Consider the following 25,832-nt stretch of genomic DNA (forward strand, 5'->3'; position numbering starts at 1 on the left):
CTGCCTGCCGATCTGAGGGTTGAGAGATGGAGCAGCAGAAGGTGTTGTCATCAGGAAAATGGTAAAGAGGGTTTTCCAGAGAGTCAGAGGGATCATTGATTAAGATTAGAAAAAGCTCAGGGCCTAGAACAATGCTTTGAGGAACTCCAGCCTGGACAGGAAGAGGAGACAAGAGAATTCCATTGAGAACCAAATGCTGACTACGACAGGAGAGGAAGTCCACGAGCCATGAGTGGAGATTTCCTTGGATACCATAAGAGGAGAGTTTGGTGAGCAGAGCGGGGTGCCAGACCATATCAAAGGCATGGTATATTTCAAGAGAGACAGCTCTGATTTCCTGTCTGGTGGCGAGGACCTCTATCAATTGTTGAGACAGCAGAAGCAGCATATACATAGTAGAGTGGCCTGGTCTGTATCCAATTTGATGATCTGAGATCAGGCCATTGGAGAAGAGGAAGGATTTAATATCAGAAGCGATGATGGATTCCATGATGTTGCTGATGATTGGGGGAGCAGGCTGATTGGTCTGTAGTTGCAAGGATCTGTTTTTTCACCTGTTTTTTGTAAAGCGCTAATGTTGGCTGATTTCCGAGCAGATGTTAGATGACCTTGAGCAAAAGAGAGGGTGAAGGTAGCAGAGAGAGGGTGAGATGGAGTGGCAGAGCAGGATTTTAGGATTCTGGTCTGGGCCAGTTTTGGAATCGGAGTCGAGGTGTGACAAACTTCTCCACCTTGTCGGGAGAGAAGGACACAGAGTCCAGGAGCAGCTGGGTACACCTGGGTAAGGTGGGTACAGAGAGGGATGGGTTTGGGACACAAGATTTTGAGGCAAGCACAGAGTTGAGGCATTCGGCTTTTTCACGTGCAGTCAGCTGTGTAGCCATTTTGGGTAAGGGAGGGGGTGGAGGGGGAACAAACACCAGAAACATATTTGACCAGACACCACCACAATTTGGAGGAGGGAGACAGGTTTGAGAGTTCAGTTGAGAGTGGAAAGATATTGTTCCTGGCTCTCCTGAGGGTAGACACACACTTGTTCCGAGCTTTGTGTTCAAGACACACACTTGGAACTGCGATTGCCTTCAGTTGGATTTGCCTTCCAGGAGGAAAGGCAAGTTGTTTCAGATGGTTTTGAGGAACTCCAGCCTGGACATTAAGAGGAAGAAATGATGCAACTGCCTCAGCACAAGATTCAGTGTACCATGGACGGGAGGAAGGGTATGACAACTGAAGATGAGATGGGATAAATCTGTGCATGAGAGAGAGCAATTTACTTTGGAAGAATTCCCAGGAATAGTTGATGTCAGAAGCAGTTGAGATGGGAGACCAGTCCAGATGTTTGATGGCTGCTTGAAGTGAAATGCCAGATTAGTCGATGCTGAGGAGGTTCTCTGAGAATGGCCAGAGAGATATCCACTTTAACAAGCACATGATCAGAAGAACCGATTGCAGCAGAAGAAGCGCAGCAGACATTTGCAGGGTAGTTTGTCATAACCCAGTCAGTACCGCCATAATGACATCAGACATAATCACATCACCCTGTCATGTGACCAGATCCTCAGCTCTGATTGGTATATGTTTGAGGGGGCATACATACATACATACATACATACATACATAGTGACAAACTGTTCTGGACGGCTTTGCCCTATGGGCTACGCCATAAATAAAAAATTATACAGGAGGACGAGCTGCTGTGGTGAAAATGTCGTGTCAATCGGACCAATGGTTGCAGAGAAAAGGAACTTTAAAGAGAATAAACCTGCAAAATGCCGGCGGAAGGGCCATACATACATACATACATACATACATACATACAGACAAATGCTGTTCCAGACAGCATTGCTTTATGGGCTGAGCAGTGAAAACATACATGGTCTAGGGCTCTTGGAGAAACTGCAAAAAGTGAGGGAGATGGGGGGAGGAGTGGGAGCAAAACATGACACCACCAGACTCAAATTCAAGCAGCCTCCGAGCTAAAATGTAGTGACGAAACTTCCCAGGGCACTTTTGGTATCCTTGTGATGCCGCTTTTCTCTCTGCAGTCAGTGGGGAAAGTAATGAGGAATTTCTGCTTCATGTGGTGCCGACCCATGGGGTTTATTCGTACCCCATCCTCGAAATGAGGAGCACCAAGCGACGCAGTCACAGTGTGTACCCTTTTTAATGTCATTGGCATAATTTAGGCTTGGTGAGAATTGCACCACCAACCTCCCAGACTCAAAACGGATGCTGCAACTGTTGTGCGACAGTCTGGTGTGACTAAAGTGCATCCTAAATATCCAAACGTCCAATGAGCTAGAGAATGTCCATTCTCGAGAAGGTAATAAAAAAGGGATTCAGTCCAAAAGCTTGTTCGATGCTCAAGGGGGGAAGAGGGAGGAGGGAGGGAACACCATTGTTGCTCTTTCAATGATTCATTCAACTCCCCGAAAAAGGAGGAAATGGTAATGAAACATTTGTTGTTGTTGTTAACTCCTTTAATAATGAAAATCAACAACAGCTCCAGCTTACTGTTCAACCTTTTACAAATGTGAGCCACAACACTTAAAAAGTGCACCTCATTTGGAAATTATTCACATTACATTGGGGGAACATAAAAAGTAGGTCACAGTGCCCTTGAGCAGCCTGCCACAAAAAATAAAATATTCAGACCGGCTGAGATTTTGCAACTACAACTAGTCATGCATATTGTTCCATCATCACAGCGGAAAGCATTGACAAAAGACATGAGAGCTGTTAGAGCTTCATTACAAGTTCCGTTTGAAGAAATAAGCGCAAATGAACCTTTTCAGTCCAATTTGGATTTGGCCATCTTTATTCATTCTTACCACTTCCAAACGTTCTGGAAAGAATAACTATACGAATACATAGGTTATTAGGTGTAAGAGCCATTCGGATGGCATGCAGCAACCTGCTGTGGAACGGGTCATGTACCTGGGCATCAGCCTGTTCATGCGCCATCTGGTCCATCAGCTCTTGGAATGTTCGTTTCTCTTCGCTCAGAACGCTCTCAAGCTGACGGATCTTTTCCTCAAGCCATGCAGAGTTCTCCTTTTCTTTCTACAACAGGTGCAACAGAGATCTTGTTAAAATCAACCACCGCATATGCAGTTCGACGTTTAATACAGGCACGTGTTTATTATTTAAAAAAAAATAAATCAGAAGCAAGCAATTTCAGCTTACATACATCAACACATTCAACAAGAAAGAGCATTCAAAGATTGCAGACCCTCGCCAATGCGTCTTTGTGAGGTGTATGTTGTGGGGTGTATATATATATTTTTTTGTTAAAACGTAATTAAAAAAAAAAAAAGTCATTTTTTGTTAAAAACAATATGGCGGCCGAACAACGTGACTGATGGACGTCATTATTTTTTCTCTCCACCAATCTATCCCCAGGTGAAGCTCAAGAAATTTCATCTTGATCAGAGGAAGTTTTGTACTTGTCGAATTATGAGGTCATAATGGAGGCACCTATGACAAAATCATTAACGTATTTTATTCCCCATGGAGAGTTCTTTACAATGAGCCATGTCTCAATTTTTTCTATGAAGCGCTTTCGAAGATATAGAGGTGCAAAGATTTTCAGTTTTTCGAAGATGGTGTCCATACCACGTGACCTATGATGTCATAATTATCATTAAAAATTCTACAGGAAGAGGTGCACCTATGGTGATAATGTCCAGTCAATCGGACCAAAGATTGCAGAGAAAAGCATACTTATTCTGTGCGGACAAACAGACAGACAGACAAACAGACCCAAATGCAATACCCCCTCCTCTGGCGAGGGTAATAAAATGAATGCGGCAGTTGTGATACAAAGACATTAATTTTACCAAGTTTTGTTGTTGGCACCATACATTTTTACATCCTCTGATAAAAAAAACCACGGCTGGTAGAAACAAACTTCAAATAAAAGTCTAATCATCTTCACTCTTGTAAAGAAAATCCCATTCCAATTGGTTTGCACCCTCATCCAGCTCTCTGCCAGAAGTGATCATTTGCCAAAGCAACATGAGATTTCCTTCCAATGAGAAGAAGAACCTCATTAATCTCAATAAATCTCCCAACAGTAAACTAGAAGGCAACTTAAAAGCATCCCAAAGTGCAAAACTCGTCCGCATCTGCTTTGTACTCAAAATAAATTTGACAAAAACAACACTTAAATTTTTTTTTTAGATACATTTTGTGTATTTGCACATTTAATTTGTGGTCCCCATATTCTCATAATAAAAGTTAGTTGAAGATTTGATGACAAAAGCTCAGAGGGTAAAAATGTTATGGCATGGAAAGACACTGTAGGTCAAAGGTAAACAACTAAAGAAACACGGAAGCAATTACAAACATGGCCGTCTCACGTTATCATTAAGAAACGTTACCATGATCATTGTGCAGTTACCTAATCCTAAGAGGTGCACATTATGGGTGAGCTCAATTTGATACACGTCAAAAAGATCCAACTATATTTCCAAGTTGAGGGAGGGTAAGAGAGGAGGGGAGGAGAATGCATGTATGACATTATTGTTGCGGTGCATTCATTTCCTGATTTTTACTTGCGAGGTCTACAAGAGCTCCGTATGGTTGTTGTTATTGCTGTTGTGGTTTTTGTTGCGGGTCTATTTTTAAAATGCGTACCCATTGGTCAGATAGCTGCCCATCCCACCCCCCACCCCCACTCACTCACCCACCCAACAGACAAACCTCACCCACATTGGTTGCTTGACTCCACCCACCAAGGCATCCAGACAAAAAAAAATATGGCCGCCATCTTGGTTTTCTGGTGGGCCTAAGACATCAGGCCTGTAGGCCTCCGCTGATTATACACTTCCCGGGTTTGTTGAGTCAGATTTCCACAGGCTTTGTTTGGGGCGATTGTTATTCACGATAGGGGACCCCGAAAAATCTAATCACATGTCAAATAAAAATTATTAAGAAGGTTTAAACAAGCCCAGCAGCATGCACGATACATGTCTCCCTAACAAAATAGCGTTACTTAATTTTTTAACAGCCCCATATTGGGATTAAGCAATCCGTGACTGTGATGAATCAGCTCGTTCTAACATAACCGTGGCGGAGGATAGAGTGCAAGTTATTTAGGGATAGATTGTAAATTTTCTTAATTTACACTCTATCCCTAAATGTTGAAGGTCAAGGTCATACGGCGGTCCGAAAGAAATATGACCATCAATGGATTGCGGGCTCCAACATCTCAATCTGAATGTGCATTTACTGTTAATAGCCATGTTCCATTATAGTTTACTCAGTGTCCATAACAATTAATCAGCATCTCTTGCCGAGATGTAAAGGCATAGGTCAGTGCCACTACCTGTCAGTCAGTCCTGTTCTTGTACTTGAGCTTTTCAAGTAATGAAAAACTGACACAACTGCTCAACTCATCTGTTCATCGTTCCTAATATTATTCAGAGCTATTCAAGCGATTCTGTTCGCTTCTAAATCCAAAATGTCATTTTGTTAACCAAATGTTATCGTGCCACACCCTCCAGGCCACGTCTGCATTCAGTTCTATTATGAGCCTTGAGCCATGTACAGAAAAAAAAAGAAAAAAAAAAGCAGGTTCCACTCAACTTGCTCAGCAAAATAATTTGGTTTTGCACATGTGAGGTCCCACTGATACGGCCAATGAGCCAGAGATATTTAAAGTTGTCGTTTTCCAATAGAGAAGTTAAAAGCGCGTTTCAAATCCCTCCCCATGTGCTCTAAAAATAAAGCATAATTATGTCAGATCGTTGTACCCCCACGAGAGGAACGCACACAGATGACTAAATATTTAGAGCGGAATAAGTGAAGGCTACGACAGAGGAGGTGTATGTGGAGCCACCATTGGTTAACTGCAGCATTTGTATCAATTACCGGTGACAGCTGTGGGAATGGAAATTTAAGAGCGAGCGGCACTGGCTAACCAGCCGACACATGCTGCACAGAATTGCTTGTAGATTAATACTGAGGTCAGCCAACTCGAGATGTCCATCCAAACCATGGATACCCCCACCCCTCTGCATGCTCCACAAACAACAGCGCCTTGAGGGAAACGTCTTCAGACACCTTTATGACTTACGACGAGTTTTCAATTCACACGAAGGAGCTGCTCAATTAAAAACAAAAATTCAAAGCGTACGACTAAAAAATCGCACCATGTGCAAAATGTGCAGATAGTAAAACTGCACAAAATATATTGTCCGTTGTGGAAGTTTTTGGTGCATCACAAATTCGATAATGGATATAAATGTTTAACAAGCCGCAACTACTTTACATACATATTTGAATGACCTTCATCAAAGTGCACACACATGTAATTAGGTCAAACGTTTACACATTGATCGATGCATATAACCAAACGTGTGCATACGTCACAAAGGGATTACAAAGTGAAATTGGGGAAGATGAATATAGAGGGTTAGGTGGAGCAGCAAAGGTCAAAGATGGGTTTATGATCTCATGTCGCAATCTTATGAATCACCCATGCAGTCAAGAGGTCGCGTCTCCGGGGTCAAATACGAATCTCAAGTATAGACTCACAATTAGAAATTCTCACCTGCCACCCTGACAATGGGGTCACCGGGCGACACCACTTGTCTTACATCGATCGGTTATTCTCCCCACCCCTCCATTATAAATCTATTTACTCAAAACCTCTTTTTCAGAGATATTATGATGATGCATGCAATCAAATTTCAAATACCACAAAAATGACTAGATCGATTCAAAGCTATAAAAATTCAAGTCTGAATACACACATAAAACACAACTTGAGCCAATGGAGTCTAAAATAAATCATTGACTCGAGTAGAAAATCTCTTTCGGACAACCAGACTGTTGGAATAATGGTTAGAGTATCGATTCTGAGTCTAGGGAGTTCGATTCCGACCTTGGCCAAGTCATTTCAAACACTAAAAATGGGATGTGCTGCTTTCTTGTTTGATGCTCAACATTTAAAGAATGAAATGAATGAATGAATGATCGTTTTAAGGCCATTTTCCCCGCTAGAGCGGGGGTTAGCCTTGCGGGCCCCATGACAATCATGGTTCCCTGTTTGAGGCAATGTTTTTATGGCTGGATGCCCTTCCTGACGCCAACCCTTGGTCGCGCTCTTACGATGCGCAAGGATACGGTGTACCTATTCTAAATCGGGGTACACACCGATTGGGTAATGCTCAACATTTAAAGGAAAGAGCATATAGGACAAACCCCATATGTAGGCATACATGGGAAAGAAGAAATACCAATTAATTGCTCCTACTGAATGTGGAGAAAAAAGTGACATCATAAAGGTGTCACTTAGCCCCAGAATGCTATTTGTCAAAAAAAAAAACAACAACCCCCCCTCCCCCAAGTTCAGTGCCTGTGTTTGTCTGGTCAGGTCCGGTGATCTCATGTGTGCGTGATTTGTGTTGCAGCTCTTCTACAAATTTTAGACCGAAATAGAAAAAAGTCACTTGAATACTGCACAAGTAAAGGCCTGAGGACTTCGAAAAAAGATTTTTTAAAGGAAAAGATAGAATTATACTATATTACAATAATAGTATTAAAACAACCCCAAGTGCAACATACGAGGTTTTCTGATAAAGTTGTCTGAACACATGGTGTGGTGCAAGCCCAATGTCGTGTGACATCAGTGGTCTTAGCCCATAATAAAAGTTGGTGTGGCAGGAAGGGTGGAGTAGAGTGGGAGGTGGTAGAGTCTCTTGGAACACGGTATGACTGAAGCTACCAGCATCCGCTTAAAAGAATAAAGGTTTATCTGTCCGATTTACAACACAGTGGAGAGCCTTTCGTGCAATGTGGCCCTCGATGGATATAGTTGGACCTTCACAACGTGCTCCCTGCAGATGGGATGGAATTTAAAGACCCATCTGTTCAGTGGACAGCATTAGCCCTCCAAAATGAATAGAAACCAAACTAGAATGGCACTCGGTAGAGCGCATTCCTACGCCAGGCTGAACAGTTTACGTTTTGAATCCCACTGATGGGACGGATCTGGATTCCGACCTTAACTAAAATCGAATTGGTTTGTTCTTGTCAATTTCGAGTTTCATCCAAAAGCGTCCCTAACATTTTGAGATATCATGCTATATATTTTTTTTGGCCCTATCACTCAAGTGTGAAGCTTGACTTGCACTTGACTTGCACCAGGTGCTGGCTTAGCGGTTAGGGGGTCGGCTTGGGATCCTAGGATCTTGCGTTCGAATCCCGGTCGATCGCTGAATTAACGCCAGGGGGGTTGACTCAGCCTGTCATCCTTCCGAGGTCGGCAAATTGAGTACCAGCTTGCTGGGATGAACGATCCCGGTGTGTACCCCGATTTAGAATAGGTACACCGTATCCCTGCGCATCGTAAGAGGCGACCAAGGGTTGGCGTCAGGAAGGGCATCCGGCCATAAAAACATTGCCTCAAACAGGGAACCATGATTGTCATGGGGCCCGCAAGGCTAACCCCTGCTCTAGCGGGGAAAATGGCCTTAAAACGATCATTCATTCATATTCATTCACTCAAGTGTGAAGATTCACTCGATCAATCAGATCCGGTGAAGAATCACCGGATCTAGTAGCCGGATCCGAATCCGGATCTTCACCAAAATCTAATCATTTCGTCCTTGTGACATACACTGCATCTCTGCCAAATTTCGTCCAAATCCGTCCACAACTTTTTGAGATATTTTGTTCACAAACAAACAAACAAAGAAACAAACAAACAGACAGGGGTGACAACATAACCACCATGCACATTTGGTGGTGGAGGTAAAAACAATCAAAATCTGATCTATTCCAAAAAAAAAACAGGATTAGAAAAAGGCCTGTGCATATCCGTATATTTTGTTAAACGCGTACACGATCCGTTCGCTGATCATGTACACGTTTAAATGTTAAAATCTACCAAGTCACTGAAAAAACCATTTAGTCCAGTGCAAGTTAAATATTTATCCAAGAGCAAGTACATTACGTTAAACAACAACAGCAACAACAACAGCAACAACAACAATAAAATCAATAACAACAACTGGTAAATGTAGTAATTATGTTCCATTTATTTTGTAGCTTTAACTGATGAATTAATTCCTTATGAGAAAGAGTAAAGAATAACTTACTGAGACGAGTAAAATAAAATACAACCGACAGTATTTTTTTTAAGTGGGCGTAGCAGATGTGTGCTTATTAATATAGAGCGCTTATCTTGCTAGAACGGCATCCCGGATGGCTGTTTATTTCATATTTCTTTCAGTCTCTATTTAAAAGACATGAATCTTAGATTCAAGTCAAAGTAACTTATTAGCAACAGCTAATGAATGCAGCCACCAATATGCATCTATAAACATGAAACAACAACAAAACGTGTTTGAAAAACAGTCTATAACCAACATGGCGGCAATTTAAAAAAAACACTTGCAGGTCCCGCCTCTCTAAACCCCACCCAACACCGGTGGGAACTGATCTGATAGGCTGGTGGCATAAACCCCGCCCTTAATGGACGGCTGGAGACTGGATGTAGAGGCCGACTGCTTTTATATAGAGATTAGCAATGGAACGTTTATAGACTTTTGTAAACGTTTATTGTTTTTTTCCGTGTACAGGTACGCAGCCTTAATTGGAACAGCACCGGGCAACGCCAGGTGCTAGTGTCAGGTAAATTATATACAGTTATTTGGCAATTAAAACTTCAGTTTAATTTGGACATTTAGAGAGAGAAAAAGGTAAGCACAACATATTCTATAAGGGGCTGATAATTAATGGCTTACCAAACGTCACCAGTGATAAGGGCTTACGATCTGGTGAGTCTTGCAGCAACCTTGAATACAGTATGTAGGTGGATCATTGGTCAAGCCATTTTTAGAAGCTGGCAGGATGGCCTAGAGGTATGCACACCTGCCTCAAAGCTGTCAAGCCTGGGTTTGAATATTGGACCAACTGTAAACTGCCATTCTGATGTTTCACAGGCAGGGTGATTCATCAATGTATCAGCTGTCCCTCAGATGGACATTAAACTGGGTGTCCCGTCTGCTAGCAGCTGGTGGACGTTAAATATCCCATCGTATCCTTCGTGAAGAGCAAGCTGGCTATCACCGGCACCATGGGCAAATTACAAATTCCTGCCCTGACTTTGTGTGTCGGAGTGGCGACCCTTCTGGGATTGTAACCCCAGCCATAGAAACTGCTTCGGCAGCACCAATGCTCTGCATACATAAAGCATGGTTCATGATCTGATTATTTTCTTTTTAGAATAAACTTCAAGTCAGTCTTTTAAACACACTTTTAAACTGTTATAAACTCCCATGGTCCTCATCGTCACGGGTTCCGCCATCTTGATGTGAGCCATGCAGGTCGATGGCCGATGGTTCGTGGACATTGGGACTAGTCCGTTATCTCTACCATGTCCATGTAGCAGTCACCGGGGGTGAGTGTTGCATTGATCACGCTGCGGCATAATGTATGTTTGTTTTCATTGACTGTTTCGTCTGTTATGGCTGTAATATTTGCATTGCTATGGAAATACGAATGCTCAGGGTATTGTATCTATCTAGTTCTGGGTCTTGTTATATTAACTGATACATTCGGTTATATTCATTAATAACAAGAAGTACTATATGTATTGCACATTTATTGGGGAACAATTTTACTATTGGTTACCGGTTGATTTATGTTAATATTATTACTGGTCAACTACAGAATAATTGTAGTCATTAGTGAAATTGGAATGTTGAATTGTTATTAACTATGTCTTTAATGGTTAACGATAATATTGTACACCGCACCTTTCCGATGCCATCTCCAGGCATTGCAAATCGTCATTGCCGGGCACCGAAGGGGGCTCGGCAGTGACGCACGCTGAAAGGGAGTACTCAGTTTTCACTCTGGTTGTTTGTTGTACACCGCTCCTTTCCTATGCCATCTCCAGGCATTGCAAAACGTCATTGCCGGGCACCGAAGGGGGCTCGGCAGTGACGCACGCTGAAAGGGAGTACTCAGTTTTCACTCTGGTTGTTTGTTTGTTTGTTTTCTTGTTTTCTTGGTTGTCCGAGTGATATCTCAGCCATCCTTTGAGCTAGGAAGCTGAAATTTCGGCACAATAGTGAGCAAGTCCTTTGTCAAAAACGATATTTTTTGTTTTTTGATTAATCAATAAATTGAGGAGTTATTTAATTATTAGCGATTAATTTTTTTATTTTTTTTATTTTTAATTAAGTACTTATTTAATTAATCAAATTTCCTTTCTCTTCTGACCATTAACTCAGGCACCTTTTGAGTTAGGAAGCTGATACTTGGACATGCCAATGACCAGGTGATTTGGCTGCAAAGGCTATTTTTGATTTATTAATAAATCAATTAATCGATTAATTATTTAATTATTCGATTAATGACCAAAAAAAATTTTTTTTTAAAGTGACAGATTCTGATGAAATGGTGGTAGTTTATGTGTTCTCTGACCAAATTGATTAATAGTTTAATTTTTTTATGATTATTATTTATTTATTTTCATTATTAATCATTTATTTATTTTCTTTCTCATTTGGCCAATATCTCAGGCACCTTTTGAGTTCGGAAGCTAATATTTGGACATGAGTGACCAAGTGATGTGGCTATCAAGGATATTTTTGATTTATTGATCAATCAATTAATCGATTAATTATTTAATTATTCGATTAATTACTTTAAAAAAATTTTTTTTTTCAGTTACAGATTCTGATGAAATGGTGGTGGTTTCTGTGTTCTGTGACCGAATTGATTAATAATTTAATTTTTTAATGATTATTATTTATTTATTTTCATTATTAATCATTTATTTATTTTCTTTCTCATTTGGCCAATATCTCAGGCACCTTTTGAGCTGGGAAGCTAATATTTGGACATGACAGTGACCAAGTGATGTGGCTATCAAGGATATTTTTGATTTATTGATTAATCATTTCATCTATTAATTATTTATTGATTAATCGATTAATTATTTATTGAGTAATCAATTAATTATTTAATTTTTTCTAAATGACATTTAATTAAATTTCTAAAAGATACATCTTCGGATGAAGCACTAGTGGTTTAGTTATGCTATTAGCCAATTGATTATGAAAATATTTTGTGATAATCTTTTATTGATTTTAATTATACAATTAATCAATCAATTAGTGTACACCTCTCCCTCCCAATGCAGCCTCAATGAGCTGCACTGCGGTATTGCCGGGCGCCGGAGGCGCCCCGGCAATGCCGCACTGTAGGATATTTAATTATTTGGCATGGGGGCGGTGTACTTTGAATGTATCTGTACTTGTTTGTTTGTTTGTTTGTTTTCTTGTTTTCTTTCTTGTTTGTTTGTTTGTCTGGGCGATATCTCAGCCATCCTTTGAGCTAGGAAGCTGAAATTTCGGCACAATAGTGAGCAAGTCCTTTGTCAAAAACGGTATTTTTTGTTTTTTGATTAATCAATAAATTGAGGAGTTATTTAATTATTAGCGATTAATTAAGTATTTATTTAATTAATCAAATTTCCTTTCTCTTCTGACCATTAACTCAAGCACCTTTTGAGTTAGGAAGCTGATATTTGGACATGCCAATGACCAGGTGATTTGGCTGCAAAGGCCATTTTTGATTGATTAATTAATCAATTAATCGATGAATTATTTGATTAATGACAAAAAATTTTTTTTTAAAGTTCCAGCTTCTGATGAAATGGTGGTGGTCTATGTGTTCTCTGACCGAATTGTTTAATAATTTAATTTTTTAATGATTATTATTTATTTATTTTCATTATTAATCGTTTATAAATTTTCTTTCTCATTTGGCCAATATCTCAGGCACCTTTTGAGCTGGGAAGCTAATATTTGGACATGACAGTGACCAAGTGATGTGGCTATCAAGGATATTTTTTGATTAATCATTTAATCGATTAATTATTTAATTATTCGATGAATGACCTAATTAATTAATTTTTTAAGTTACAGATTCGGATGAAATGGTGGTGGTTTATCAAGGATATTTTTGATTTATTGATAAATCATTTAATTGATTAATTCTTTATTGATTAATCGATTAATTATTTATTGATTAATCAATTAATTATTTAATTTTTTATTAATGACCTATTTAATTAAATTTCTTAAAGATACATCTTCGGATGTAGCACTAGTGGTTTAGTTATGCTATTAGCCAATTGATTATGAAAATATTTTGTGATAATCTTTTATTGATTTTAATTATACAATTAATCAATCAATTAGTGTACACCTCTCCCTCCCAATGCAGCCTCTATGAGCTGCACTGCGGTATTGCCGGGCGCCAGAGGCGCCCCGGCAATGCCGCGCTGTAGAATATTTAATTATTTGGCATGGGGGCGGTGTACTTTGAATGTATCTTTACTTGTTTTTTTATTAGTTAACACATGAATTAATGACAGAAGATAGTTGATCGGAATTGTTCAATTCCTAGTAGATTGCATTGGTAAAATATTTACTCTTCAACTGTGGTAAATTGTAACGGTAATGGTAACAGAGTTTATCATTGAATTCATGAAAGCATTGCCCTGAAGTTTGTGCGTTCCTAAATTGTCAACGATTGCATCCTGACAGAGTTTTCATTGTGTCTTTAAGATTTTTCATCCATCTCCACCTGCAATGCTCAATAAATAGCACCGCAAAGTGGGCGTAACCCCTCAGCCCATGCATGGTGGAAACCAATTTCAAGATAGCTGCCGTGGCGGCCATATTGAAAATCGCAGCGCGCCCATTTTCGAAAGGAACCTTCTTCTACTCAACCCCAACACACACTGCAAAAAATGGATTTAATTGGATAAGCCGTTCTGCTGGAAATTGACGGAAACCAATTTCAAGATGGCCGCCCTGCCACGCCCAGTTTTGGGCGTGCAACGCCCAAATGCAATCCCAAACTAGTTTATGTCTTAAAGATGCTGCATAACAAGTTTCATCAATTTTTATCAATATTTGTGACTTTTAGAGCATAGACGTTGAATTGTTTACAGACGACAGACAGACAGAGACAGACAGACAGACGGACGACGGACGATGGACACTGGGTGTCGACAAAAACTCAGCTGGACATAGTCCAGTTGAGTTAAAAATGGATTTAATCGGACAAGCCGTTCTGCTCGAAATTGACGGAAACCAAAAGTTGACGGACGCCCGGATGGCTGCCGTGGCGGCCATATTGAAAATCGCAGCGCGCCCATTTTCGAAAGGAACCTTCCTCTACTCAACCCCAACACACACTGCAAAAATGGATTTAATCGGACAAGCCGTTCTCCTTGAAATTGACGGAAACCAAAAGTTGATGGACACCCGTGACGACAATACCCCTTAGCCCAATTTGGGCTGAGGGGTGATTACCTGTTGAAGGAAGATCAGTTGTTCTCATCTCGCCATCCACAGAAAGATCATATATTTCACACTTTTAGTATAATCATAAAAGCAAGCAAATAATACCATTTCAAAACCGGATAACACAACATCAAAACGCATGTACAATTATTAAATAGACAGAGTTAAGATAGCCGTGCTTCGCCAAATACATCATCATCATCATCATCATCATCATCATCATCATCATCAACAACAACAACAACAACAACAACAACAACAACAACAACAACTGAGATTGTGAAAGGTAGTACAGGAGAAAAAAAAAAACTTCAAAATCCATCAAGATCTGCAAATGCAGTGGAAAGAATCATATCAAACCCCTTTGCTTATGCTAATTATAGAGGGATGACAGGACGTTCGAGGCTAAGTGGCACACACATGGTTTGTGTTATTAAATGACAGGCATTTTCCCCAATCCTTTTCGGTTCCTTAACCCTCCCCATTCCCATACCGACACGCATAGTTAATTTGACCTCATTAAACTACAGTATAGATTTCATTTCAAACAAGTTTGTAAGAAAGAATGACTTATTCTGCATAAAGAAATAAAATGCATTAAATCTTTTCCGGTTTTTTTTTGGCGTTCTTGCCACATTGAGAATTGTGAGGCGAAAAGGAACCTGGCTTTAAGGTTTTGACCCCTATAATTTTTAACACTAGTCTCGACTACATCATTCCTTAGATGAAAAAGCCTGGAAACAACTCGATTGATTTTAAATAAACAAATAAACAAGAAATATGTCGTGAATGGCACGATACTTGTGAAATCCCGAAAATAACTTGTTGACTTTTGGCCTATGGTGATCTCAAAATAATTGGTAGTTGAATTAAATGATAAAGTACGCAAATCCTCTTCAAATTTCAAGTCAATCGGATGAAAACTGCCAATTTTTAGAAATTTGGCTGATGTTGACCTTTTCACCTATATAATAATAATAATAATACATTTATTTTATATAGCGCTTTTCAAGAAGCCCAAAGACGCTTTGACAGAGTACAAAAAAACACGTGCAAAAAGACAAAAATCAACAGGTAAATAATCAAAGCAAAAGGAAGGAGAAGGAGAAGAGATAGTCAGGGGTTAAATGCTGTGGGTTAAATGTTGAATGCAGTGTTGAACAGGTGGGTCTTGAGTGATGTTTTGAATGTGGTGAGTGAGGAGGAGTCTCTGATGGCGTGAGGTAGTGAGTTCCAGAGGGTGGGAGCAGCGATGGAGAAGGCCCTGTCCCCCCAAGATCTGAATTTGGTCCGGATGAGGGGGGGGGGGGGGGGGGGGGGGGTCAGGAGGTTGGTACCAGCAGAGCGGAGGTTGCGGGTGTGAGTGTGTCTGGAGAGGAGGTCAGTCAGGTAGGATGGGGCCAGGTTATGGAGGGCTTTGTAGGTCAAAAGGAGGATTTTGTATTGGATTCTCTGGGGGATGGGGAGCCAGTGAAGCTTGTAAAGGACGGGGGTGATGTGGTCACGGGTCTGGGAATGGGTGAGTAGACGGGCAGCGGAGTTCTGAATGTATTGGAGTTTATTGATGATTATTGAGGGTGAACCAAAGAGGAGGCTGTTGCAGTAGTCCAGACGGGAGGTGATGAAGGCATGGATGAGGGTTGCTGCAGCCATGGAGGAGAGGGATGGACGGAGACGGGCGATGTTTTTCAGGTGAAAGAAGGCTGTCTTTGTGATCTGTTTAGTGTATTTGTCGAAGGAGAGGGTTTGGTCAAAGATGATGCCAAGATTCCGGAAGTGAGGGGAGGTGAATACTGGGAAACCGTCGATGTTGAGGGCAAAGTTATGGGTGGATTTGGTGAGCGTTTTTGGGCCAATGATGATTATTTCAGATTTATCATAGTTAAGTTTGAGGAAGTTGATTTGAAGCCAGGATTTTATTTCAGTGATGCAATTTGTCAGGATAGAGTGGGTGGCGGTGGAGATGGACTTGGTGGAGATGAAAAGCTGGATGTCATCGGCAAAGCAGTGGAATTGGAGACCATGACGGCGGATTAAGTGACCAAGGGGGGACAGGTACAGGATGAAGAGGAGGGGGCCAAGAACTGAACCTTGGGGGACACCTTGGGGGAGGGGAGCAGTGGGGGATTTGCAGTTATTGATTGAGATGAACTGGCGTCTGCCGGAGAGGTATGATTTGATCCAAGAGAGGGCAGTGCCGGTAATGTTAAAGGTGGTTTCAAGTCGGGTGAGGAGGATGGTGTGATTGATGGTGTCAAAGGCGGCGCTGAGGTCGAGGAGGATGAGAATGTTGAGGTTGCCAGCGTCAGAGGAGAGGAGAAGGTCGTTGGTGATTTTGAGGAGAGCAGTTTCAGTACTGTGGTTGGAGCGGAATCCGGATTGGAATGTTTCATACAGGTTATTGGCAGAGAGGTGATGTTTAAGTTGAGTGGCTACAGCGAGTTCCAAAACTTTTGACAGAAAGGGTAGGTTGGAGATGGGTCTGAAGTTGTTTAGGGTGACAGGGTTGAGTCCAGGTTTTTTCAGAATGGGGGTAACAGCAGCAATTTTGAGGGATGGTGGGATGATGCCTGTAGACAGGGAGGAGTTTATTGTTGCAGTGATAAGTGGAGAGAGAGCAGGAAGGGAGGCCTTGACAAAGCTGGAGGGGATGGGGTCAAGAGTGCAGGTGGCAGTTTTCATTCCTATGAGGAGTTCAGAGAGGTCAGTAGGGGAGACTGGGGAGAACTGAGACAGGGGTTGGCAGGATAAGGGGGGGCAGGTGGTTTGAGGGGGAGCAGGTGCGGTGGTGGTTAAGCTGCTGTAGATGTTGTCAATTTTGCTTTGGAAGAATGAAAGGAAGGAGATGCAGTTGTCTACTGTGAATGACTGGGTGGTGGTGTTCAGGGGGCTGAGGAGTTTGTTTATTGTAGAGAAGAGTGTTTTTGGGTTTCCAGAGCCAGAGTGGATAATTTGAGAGTAGTAGGTGGAGCGGGCGCGGGAGAGGGCATCTTTGTAGTGTTGTAGGTGGTCCTTGTAGGCTTGGGAGTGAATTGTGAGACCTGTTTTATTGCGGAGTCTTTCAAGTTGGCGAGCACGAGTTTTCATCAGGCGGAGATCAGGGGTAAACCAGGGAGCAGAATGGGTGAAAGAAACTGTTTTGGTTTTTATAGGCGCAAGGTGGTCAAGGCAGGAGGAGAGAGTGTGGTTGTAGTAGTCAGTGAGGTCAGAAGGGGTGTGGAGGTCAACAAAGGGAGAAGTGGACATTTTTTCAGAGAGGGTGGATGAGAATACAACAACAACACAACATGCATTTTAAAGGCCATTTTCCCTGCTAGAGCGGGGGTTAGCCTTGCGGTCCCCATGACAATCTTCTCCATTTTGCCCTATTTTCTGCATCTCTCCTTGTTAACCCCCTTGCCCGCATTTCTTCTTCCACCATCTTTAGCCAAGTCTTTCTCGGTCTTCCCCGTCTTCTAATTCCTATTACATTCATTTCCATCACTCTTCTCAACCAGTCACTTTCATCCTTCCTCAACACATGACCAAACCATCTCAACCTGTTCCTCTTCACAGCATCAATCACAGGCTCTATTCCCATCATCTTTCGCAATTCATCATTTGTCTTCCTCTCTCTCAACGATACTCCGCACATCCATCGAACCATTCGCATTTCCACCCTTTCCAACCTTCGTTGCTGCTCCACGTTCATTACCCATGTCTCGATCCCATAAATCATAACACTTCTCACACATGCAGCATACACCTTTCCCTTCAGCTTCAACGACACTTCCCTCATCATCAGCACGCCACTCAATTCCCAAAACTTCTTCCATGCACATCTCACTCGAGCAACCGTTGCCGAGTCTGATCCACCTTCTCCATTCAGCATGTCTCCGAGGTAGCAAAATGTTTTCACACCTTCCAGCTTCATGCCGTCTCCAAGATCCAACTCAACATTTCCTCCATCTGCAGCTCCCTCTGTGCACACCTTCCATTTGAATGTAGCTGCTACACTGGTTAATGACCCTCTCAGACCACTACATTTTTGATGAACCCACTCAGCGCACATTGTACACTGAATGGAGTTCACTCCGACACCCTTCCTACACACAGCACAGGGCCACTTCCCAGTTCTTTCCACCTCACCACATGCTTTACCACTTGCCATCACCTTCGTCTTTCCGATAATCACCTTCAGACCTTTTGTCTCCAAACATTCCTTCCACGTGTTCATCTTTTCCTTCAGTCCATCCATACTTTCCGCAATCAACACCAGATCATCTGCATTCAACAACTCCCACGGTATACCCTCCTTTACGTTCTGAGCCAGCACCTCCATCACAGCTACAAATAGTAGTGGACTTAGTACCGACCCGTGATGCACTCCCACCTTCACCTCAAACTCACCACTGTTCCCGTCCTTCGTCCTTACAGCTGTGTGCGCTCTTTTGTACATTGCCATCACTACTCTGATAAACCATTCCTCCACTCCTAACTTCCTCAATGCCCATGTCAATACTTTGCGTGGAACCCGATCGAATGCTTTCTCCAGATCAACAAACCCAAGAAAGAACTTCTTCCTCTTCTCCATGTACTTCTCCTGCAACTGCCTCACAATAAAAAGCGCGTCTGTCGTTCCTCTTCCTGGCATGAATCCAAACTGCATTTCGTCGATCTTCACTTTCTTCCTTATCCTCCTCTCCAACACCCTTTCCAATACCTTCATTCCATGCTCCAATAACTTTATCGCTCGGTACGAGCCACACTCCAGAGGGTCACCTTTCCCCTTGTATAGAGGGACGAGGGTACTCAGTTCCCAATCCACTGGAATGCGGCCTTCTTTCACCACCAGATTACAGATCTCTGTCATTCTCTTCACACCCCAACTTCCTGCTGCCTTCGACATATCTCCCACAACTCCCGTCGGCCCTCCCGCTTTTCTACCCTTCATTGCTTTTATCGCTTCCTCAACTTCCTTCTCAGTTATCTTCTCTGCCGGTCCTAAAACTGGGTTACTCTCTATGTTGCCATCCCATTCATTCTCTGTATTCAACAGCATTTCCATATATCTTTTCCATCTTCCTTTAATTCCATCTGGGTCGACAACGATTTGTCCTACTTCATCCTTCAAGCAACTCACCCCCATCACATCACACCTCTCTTTCGCTATCTGCTTTGCAATCCTGAATACTGCTTTCTGACCCTCTTCCGAATCCAAGCGTTCTCCAAACATTTTCCTACATGCCTCCTGCGCCTTTGCTACCTCTTTCTTTGCAGCCTTCCTGGCTGCCTTATAACTTTCATGCTCTGCTGTTTCTGCTCCCGTACCCTTCGCCTTCTGCCACTCCTTGAACTTCTTCCTCTTCTCGTCAATCCTCTTTCCAACTTCATCATCCCACCACCTTGTTTCCGAGTGCCTCGGTGGTCCTTTTGTCCATCCACATACCTCACCAACGGCTCCCAACAGACTAGCTTTCATTGACATCCAACCACTTTCAAACTCAACCACATCATCCTCGACCCTACTCAGCCTCTCTTTTAATGCCTCCCTTACTGTCACCTCTTTCAACCTCCACACCTTCATTCTCGGTTGGTACTTCACCCGCCGAGCTCTCATTGCACCTTTCACCCTTACGTCGCAGACAACCAAGTGGTGCTGTGAAACAGCCTCCTCCCCCGGGATCACCTTTGTGTCCCGGAGGTGCCCCCTATCTCACCTATGCACCATCAGGTAGTCAACGGTTGTCGTCGACCCACCTGACGTGTATGTAACAAGCTTATTATCCTCTTTCTGGAACTGAGTATTACAAATCAACAAATCAGCTCCATCAGCAAACTCCAAAATCCTTTCACCTTCTCCATTTCTCACACCATATCCGTAACCCCCATGAACTCCGTCAAAACCATCCATACTCCTTCCCACATGTCCATTTAGGTCTCCTCCTACCACAACAACTTCCTCATCTTTCACGTTTTCCATCAGCTTCTCTATCGCACACCAGGACTTGTCCTTCTCTACATCGCTCCGACCAACCTGCGGAGCATATCCCGAGATGACGTTCACCAAGAGCTTTCCAATCATCATTTTCACTATCATCAACCTATCACTCACTCTAGTCACACTCACCACACTGTCTACAAACTCCTCAGAAAACTGGACACCAACACCATTCACGCCCTCCGGGCACCCTGGCCACACAAACTTGTATTTCTGTCCCTGCCTACCCTTCACCATTCTCACACCACTTCCCTTCCATCTCGTCTCTTGCACACAACATATGTCCACTCTTCTTCTGATCAATACTTCCACCACTTCTCCTGATCTCCCTCTCATTGTCCCTACATTCCATGTCCCAAACCTCAGAAACCGATCTCCACTTCGGGCTGTACCCTGCCCACATGTAGTTGTAATTGTCATGGTTCTCTTTTTGAGGCAATGTTTTTATGGCCGGATGCCCTTCCTGACGCCAACCCTCTTAGTCGCCTCTTACGACACGCAGGGATACGGCGTACCTATTCTTATCCAGGGTACACACTGGGAAGGGTGGATGAGAATGAGGTAGGTGAAAGAGCGTTTAGCTTACGGAAGTTGATAGTGCGATAACGCCTTGGTGCTGGGGTGGGGAGCAACCTATATACCTCAAAATAATTGGTGGTTGGATTCAGTGACCAGATATGCAAGTCCTGTTCAAATTTCAAGTCAATTGGATGAAAATTGAGGATGTTCCTCAAAATCAATAGGCTTCTTCCTCAGGACCAACTCTACGACTATTTGATGAAGTTTTGTAAAGATCGGTTTAAAATTGTGTCCTGTAGGCGATTGACATACAGACAAACAGACAGACAGACAGAACAAGCAGAAAAACACATAAAATGTCAGCCCCTGCCATGGTTTTAGTGATGTTGCTGTACGGAGTAAAAGGCTGTCAGTTGACCATCTTTTTGGTTGGATGTTACAAAACAAAATATTTTGTGTTGCATTAAACATATTGAGTGTCTGTGCCACCCCTACATTGGAAGCCCTACTTCATGATAGTTGTACTAAAGTCAGCTCAAAATCCTTACAGCGGTTCACAAGTTATCGTGGTAAAGAAAATCTACGAGGCACGCAAGCACGGACGGACAAACTATAAGTCTCCATGCCCTCGGCTGCAGAGGCATAAATTAAGCCTTCCATCCAACATAGTTTTAATTTCCAGGCCAAAATTTCTCATGATGGTTCAAAGTTCCAGCTATGTTTGTTTGCCAGCAGAAACAAGACAAAGTCATCAGGACAAACTTGTAGGAAATGATCCAAAATGTGCTGCACACCAAGTACAATTTCTATATCCAGACCATGTATGCAAGAAATGTTTCAACCTCCTTACCTTGAACATTTCCTTGTATTTCTTGTACTTCTCAACCTTATCTGCTGCCAAACCCTTACACTGACTCAACACATCCCCACTCTCCGAGAGAGCGCTTGACACTGCTTCTTCTTCTTGAACTGTGTAAAACGAGTCAACACAGGCAAAGTAATGAGTGCTGTGAATTACTGCCCATTCGAGCAGATTAAAAGCATTTACCTCCTGTAGGGTAATATTCCCGATGTGACATTTTTATTGACACATATCTGCTGAGAGCCTGATGAGGTGAAGTTTCTGGTAACCCCTGACTGATTCTGCACACCGGCCAGGATATCATCAATTGAAGTGCTCAATAGCTGCCCTGTTGCTCTTGCACATCCACTTTCTGCTCTTTTCACCTTACTAGGGCATGCCTGTACTATATATATATCTAAAATTATATCCCCCCCCCTCTATTTACATGAAATGGTTTGGTCCATTCGCAAAGCCAAAGCGAACGGCTTGCGAGTACGGTAGAACCCCCCCCCTCTATTTACATGAAATGGTTTGGTCCATTCGCAAAGCCAAAGCGAACGGCGAACGGCTAAATCGCCATAGCTCGGTAGCTCGCTGCTCTCTGATTGGTCGAATCGTTTTTTGGACATAGCTCGGTAACTACTTGTCCGATTAATATGAAACCTTGAAAAGGCACATCCTCGGGTCCCCAGCAATATACCTGGCAAGTTTCAAGTATATCGGACCGGTAGTTGTCGAGAAACAGCGGTCGCATACACACAGAGATTAGTGGAATTATAGATAGATAATTTGCACTTGGTCATCCTCCATCTACAACTACATCTACATGGAAGTCAGCTAAGATCATGGCATTACATAAACATGGCACAAAAAAATGATCTCTTTAATTACAAACCTATGAGCTTACTTCCAATCATCAGCAAGGTCAAGGAATTCATAATCACATTTGACATTCCTTTCCTCCAATGGCTTGATCTCAGATGATCAGTTCAGATTCAGACACGGTCACTCTATCCGGGACATGCTGAATCTGCTCTCCCAATAATTGATAGAGGCCCTAAATGGAAGACATGAGATCAGGGCCATCTCTCGAGACATCGTGAGCATCTGACGCAGCTTGGCATCTCGCCTTGCTCTCCAAACTCTCTGCCTATGGCATCCAAGGCCACCTCCACATGTGGCTTACTGACTTCCTCTACTCTTGGAGCAAATACGCAGCTCTCAACGGGATCCTCTCATCTCCTCTTCCTGTCAAGGCTGGAATGGACCAAGGCAGTATTCGGCCCAGTCCTGTTGCTAATCTTGTTAACGATCTTTCTAACTCTGAAAATCCTATTTATGTCTTTGCTGATGACTCTACCCACATTCTTCAATCCTTGAAGTAGTTCAGTCACTGAAAGTTTTGGGCCTCGCCGACATCCATTAATTTTCTTGGGCAAACCACATATCTACGTTGCCCTCCAAAGCCAGTCGCCGACTGGGAATCCTCCATTATACAACGTCCTTCCTTGGCGCATCTTAGCTGTTATCTGCAGCTTAATGGAGTACTGCTATCGCCTCTAGGGTGGTGCTCCTGCCTCACACCTTGTTGACACATGACACTCCTGAAAACTTGCTTGACACAGTTGAAAACAAGGCCTTCAAAAGCATTGGTATCTCCCAGCATGAGGCCGAGTCTCTGGGCCTATCACTTCCACATAGCAGACAGGTCAGCATTACTTCTGTCTTCTTGTACATCCTTTCTGTTGCTGCAATATCTGTCTAATTCCATGATTTAGAGTTTGCAGCTGCATCCATCTTGTTCACCCCAATGTGTCCTATGCTTGCCTTCATTATTCCCAACATCCCTCATCTTTCCAATTGGTCCCTCAACCCGGCTGTTGGTCCCCCCCACCCCTCCCAACCTTTTTCTGCCATTACATCCTGATGTATTATGTGCTCTAGTTATACCATGACAATGTATGGGAAAAAAAATTGCACCCAAGCACACTAACAACTTCAAAGTAAACTACTAGTTGCATTTTTTTTTACGTGTAACACAGACTATGATTTCTGTATCACACCAAAAAATAAATTGGAACTACACATCCCATTAAATTAATTTTTTTCCAAGCAACCTCCTCCTTGATATATTTTTAAAAAGGTATTTGAATGCACTCCCTTCACTTACCCAAAGAATAGCTTGTAAACTTTTCCACACTTCCTGTGGCTGCTTTACTCTTCAAAGTACACTCACCCTGTACACAGTTCAAGCAAAATGCTTTCACAAGTTTTCACGATTCGGACACATTTTTGGAATTGTACCACAAATGTAAATATGTGAGAATGAAAAATCACATCCGATAAAAAGGTAAAAATAATTCATTAAATTAGCATGCTCTACAAATAAATAAATACATAAAACCTGCTGCCTGGTCTCAACTGTGTCTGATTCTACGTCTGTTTTGTATGGAGAAACAGCTGGCGGAGAGTTAAAATGTACTCTTCAAGTATGTTAACAATGTACGATGCACAAAAAGTTAAATGGTTATTCCGATGAAAGTGCAAATATTTTTGGATGACAAAAAATGCAATCATCCGGACACGGGAGTATTTCTTTGAGTAATGTTATGTGCACAATAACTGATGCCAATGTCGCAGACTTCATGAAGCTAGCTCAAACCAGATGAAGACCTTACAGTGAGATCAATCTAAAGCCATGTTTACAGGCACAGTTGGCCATTCTGGCATCAAAGCAAAGCCACAATGGCCAAACAGGATGGCAGCACAAGATTTATCCACCGAGTAGCCAGAAGAGCTCGCTCCTCGTATAATCACAACGTAATTACTCTTTTTCATGTATTTACGACTTGATGTAACCTCGGGAGATCCTCGTGCTCTCAAGTTTTGAACGAGCTCAGGAGAGCATTTCCTGTTGTACGTGACCTATCAACCAAACTTTTCCTAGTGTCTACTCGGCGTCGTTCAGACACAGCACGTGGCTGCGGATTAGCAGTTAGTTTGCACTGGGGAGCGACAGGGCCGTTGATGGAGTTCCTCCTGTAGATTATAGCAGGAATTTGGAATTTGGCCAGGATGCTGGCGATAGCTCACCCACAAATAGCCCACTGTTACAGAGACAAAGGAGATAGCATTGCTTTGTTTAACAATCATTATCATAACACATGCCTCTTATGTTTCCAGAACTGACAGCATTTCCATTTTTGGAAATTTCAATCAGAACACTATTTCATGCCTTTGTCACTATGAAAACATGCCAGTCAGCAACACGAGATGAACATTCCAACTGCACAGGAGGCTCTAACGTCAAAGGAAAACTATACACATGACTTCCAGGGAGGCCTAAGTTTTGGACATGAATGGGCAGTAAAACCAAAGATCACTTTACTTTCCGATCTTGCTATTTGTTTATTCCCTCACTTGTCATGGCAAACTTCTCCTCCATTACCACACTGTTCAGTTTGTTGTCTTTTCACCCTCCATCTTGGAGAGAAACAAATAAATAAATAGCACGCTTCAGCACTATCTTGGATCATCAAAGAATTGCACAAGGCGAATGCCAGTACGATCCATTTCTGATGAACTGGACCTCAGAGGTGATAAGTGTCTGAGGACGTTTTACAAACCAGTACTTCCAGCAGCACAGCAAGCACATTTACAGGTTAGGTCACTGATTATATAGAGCAAAGGTCGTTATAGTGAACAAAATATCCAAGTCAATCATTATCAAGGAACTTGTTACTCTCTCAATGCCTGAATGCCCCACACACCACACACCACACACACACACACACACACACACACACACACACACACACACACACACACACACACACACACACACACCGGAAGATCAAGGTGATAGAGTGGGGGCAGGAAACACTTGCAGTGGGGCTGTGGTGTCACATTCGGACAGAAAGGAATCAAGAAACAGAAAAAGAGGAGAAATTATGGGAGGAAATATAGCAACCTGCATGCAGGTGAGGTGGGCGAGTTAGAATTAATGGGATAGATAAGATCATGGGCGACATAAGATGGTAGTGCACTGCCTGTTTCAAGTCATCCTACTATCCATACTAATAATAAAAGTGAGTGTGTGTCAGACCGTCAATCCGTCTCCTCCACAAATCCAAAACCATGAAGCCGAGTG

The 25,832-nt window shown here is 42.4% G+C and overlaps 1 protein-coding gene across 9 annotated transcripts in view; it reads right to left on the bottom strand.

Annotated features, from left to right (window-relative positions):
- Positions 1 to 25,832, bottom strand: part of TAX1BP1 (Tax1 binding protein 1) — a 249,415-nt gene that overhangs the window by 66,585 nt on the left and 156,998 nt on the right. For 5 of the 9 annotated variants that reach the window (XM_078779686.1, XM_068119755.2, XM_078779685.1 and 2 more), the window contains exons 11-13: positions 23,853 to 23,919; positions 21,689 to 21,807; positions 2,938 to 3,063 (exon numbers count right to left, since the gene is read on the bottom strand). In XM_078779686.1, coding sequence (XP_078635812.1) covers positions 2,938 to 3,063; positions 21,689 to 21,807; positions 23,853 to 23,919 — 312 coding nt within the window. The remainder of the gene's footprint in view (positions 1 to 2,937; positions 3,064 to 21,688; positions 21,808 to 23,852; positions 23,920 to 25,832) is intronic. The other 4 variants (XM_078779689.1, XM_078779688.1, XM_078779687.1 and 1 more) reach the window with 1 other exon arrangement.

Source organism: Myxine glutinosa, chromosome 6, assembly GCF_964187855.1.
Source record: "Myxine glutinosa chromosome 6, kmMyxGlut1.1, whole genome shotgun sequence".
Classification (NCBI taxonomy): Eukaryota; Metazoa; Chordata; class Myxini; order Myxiniformes; family Myxinidae; genus Myxine; species Myxine glutinosa.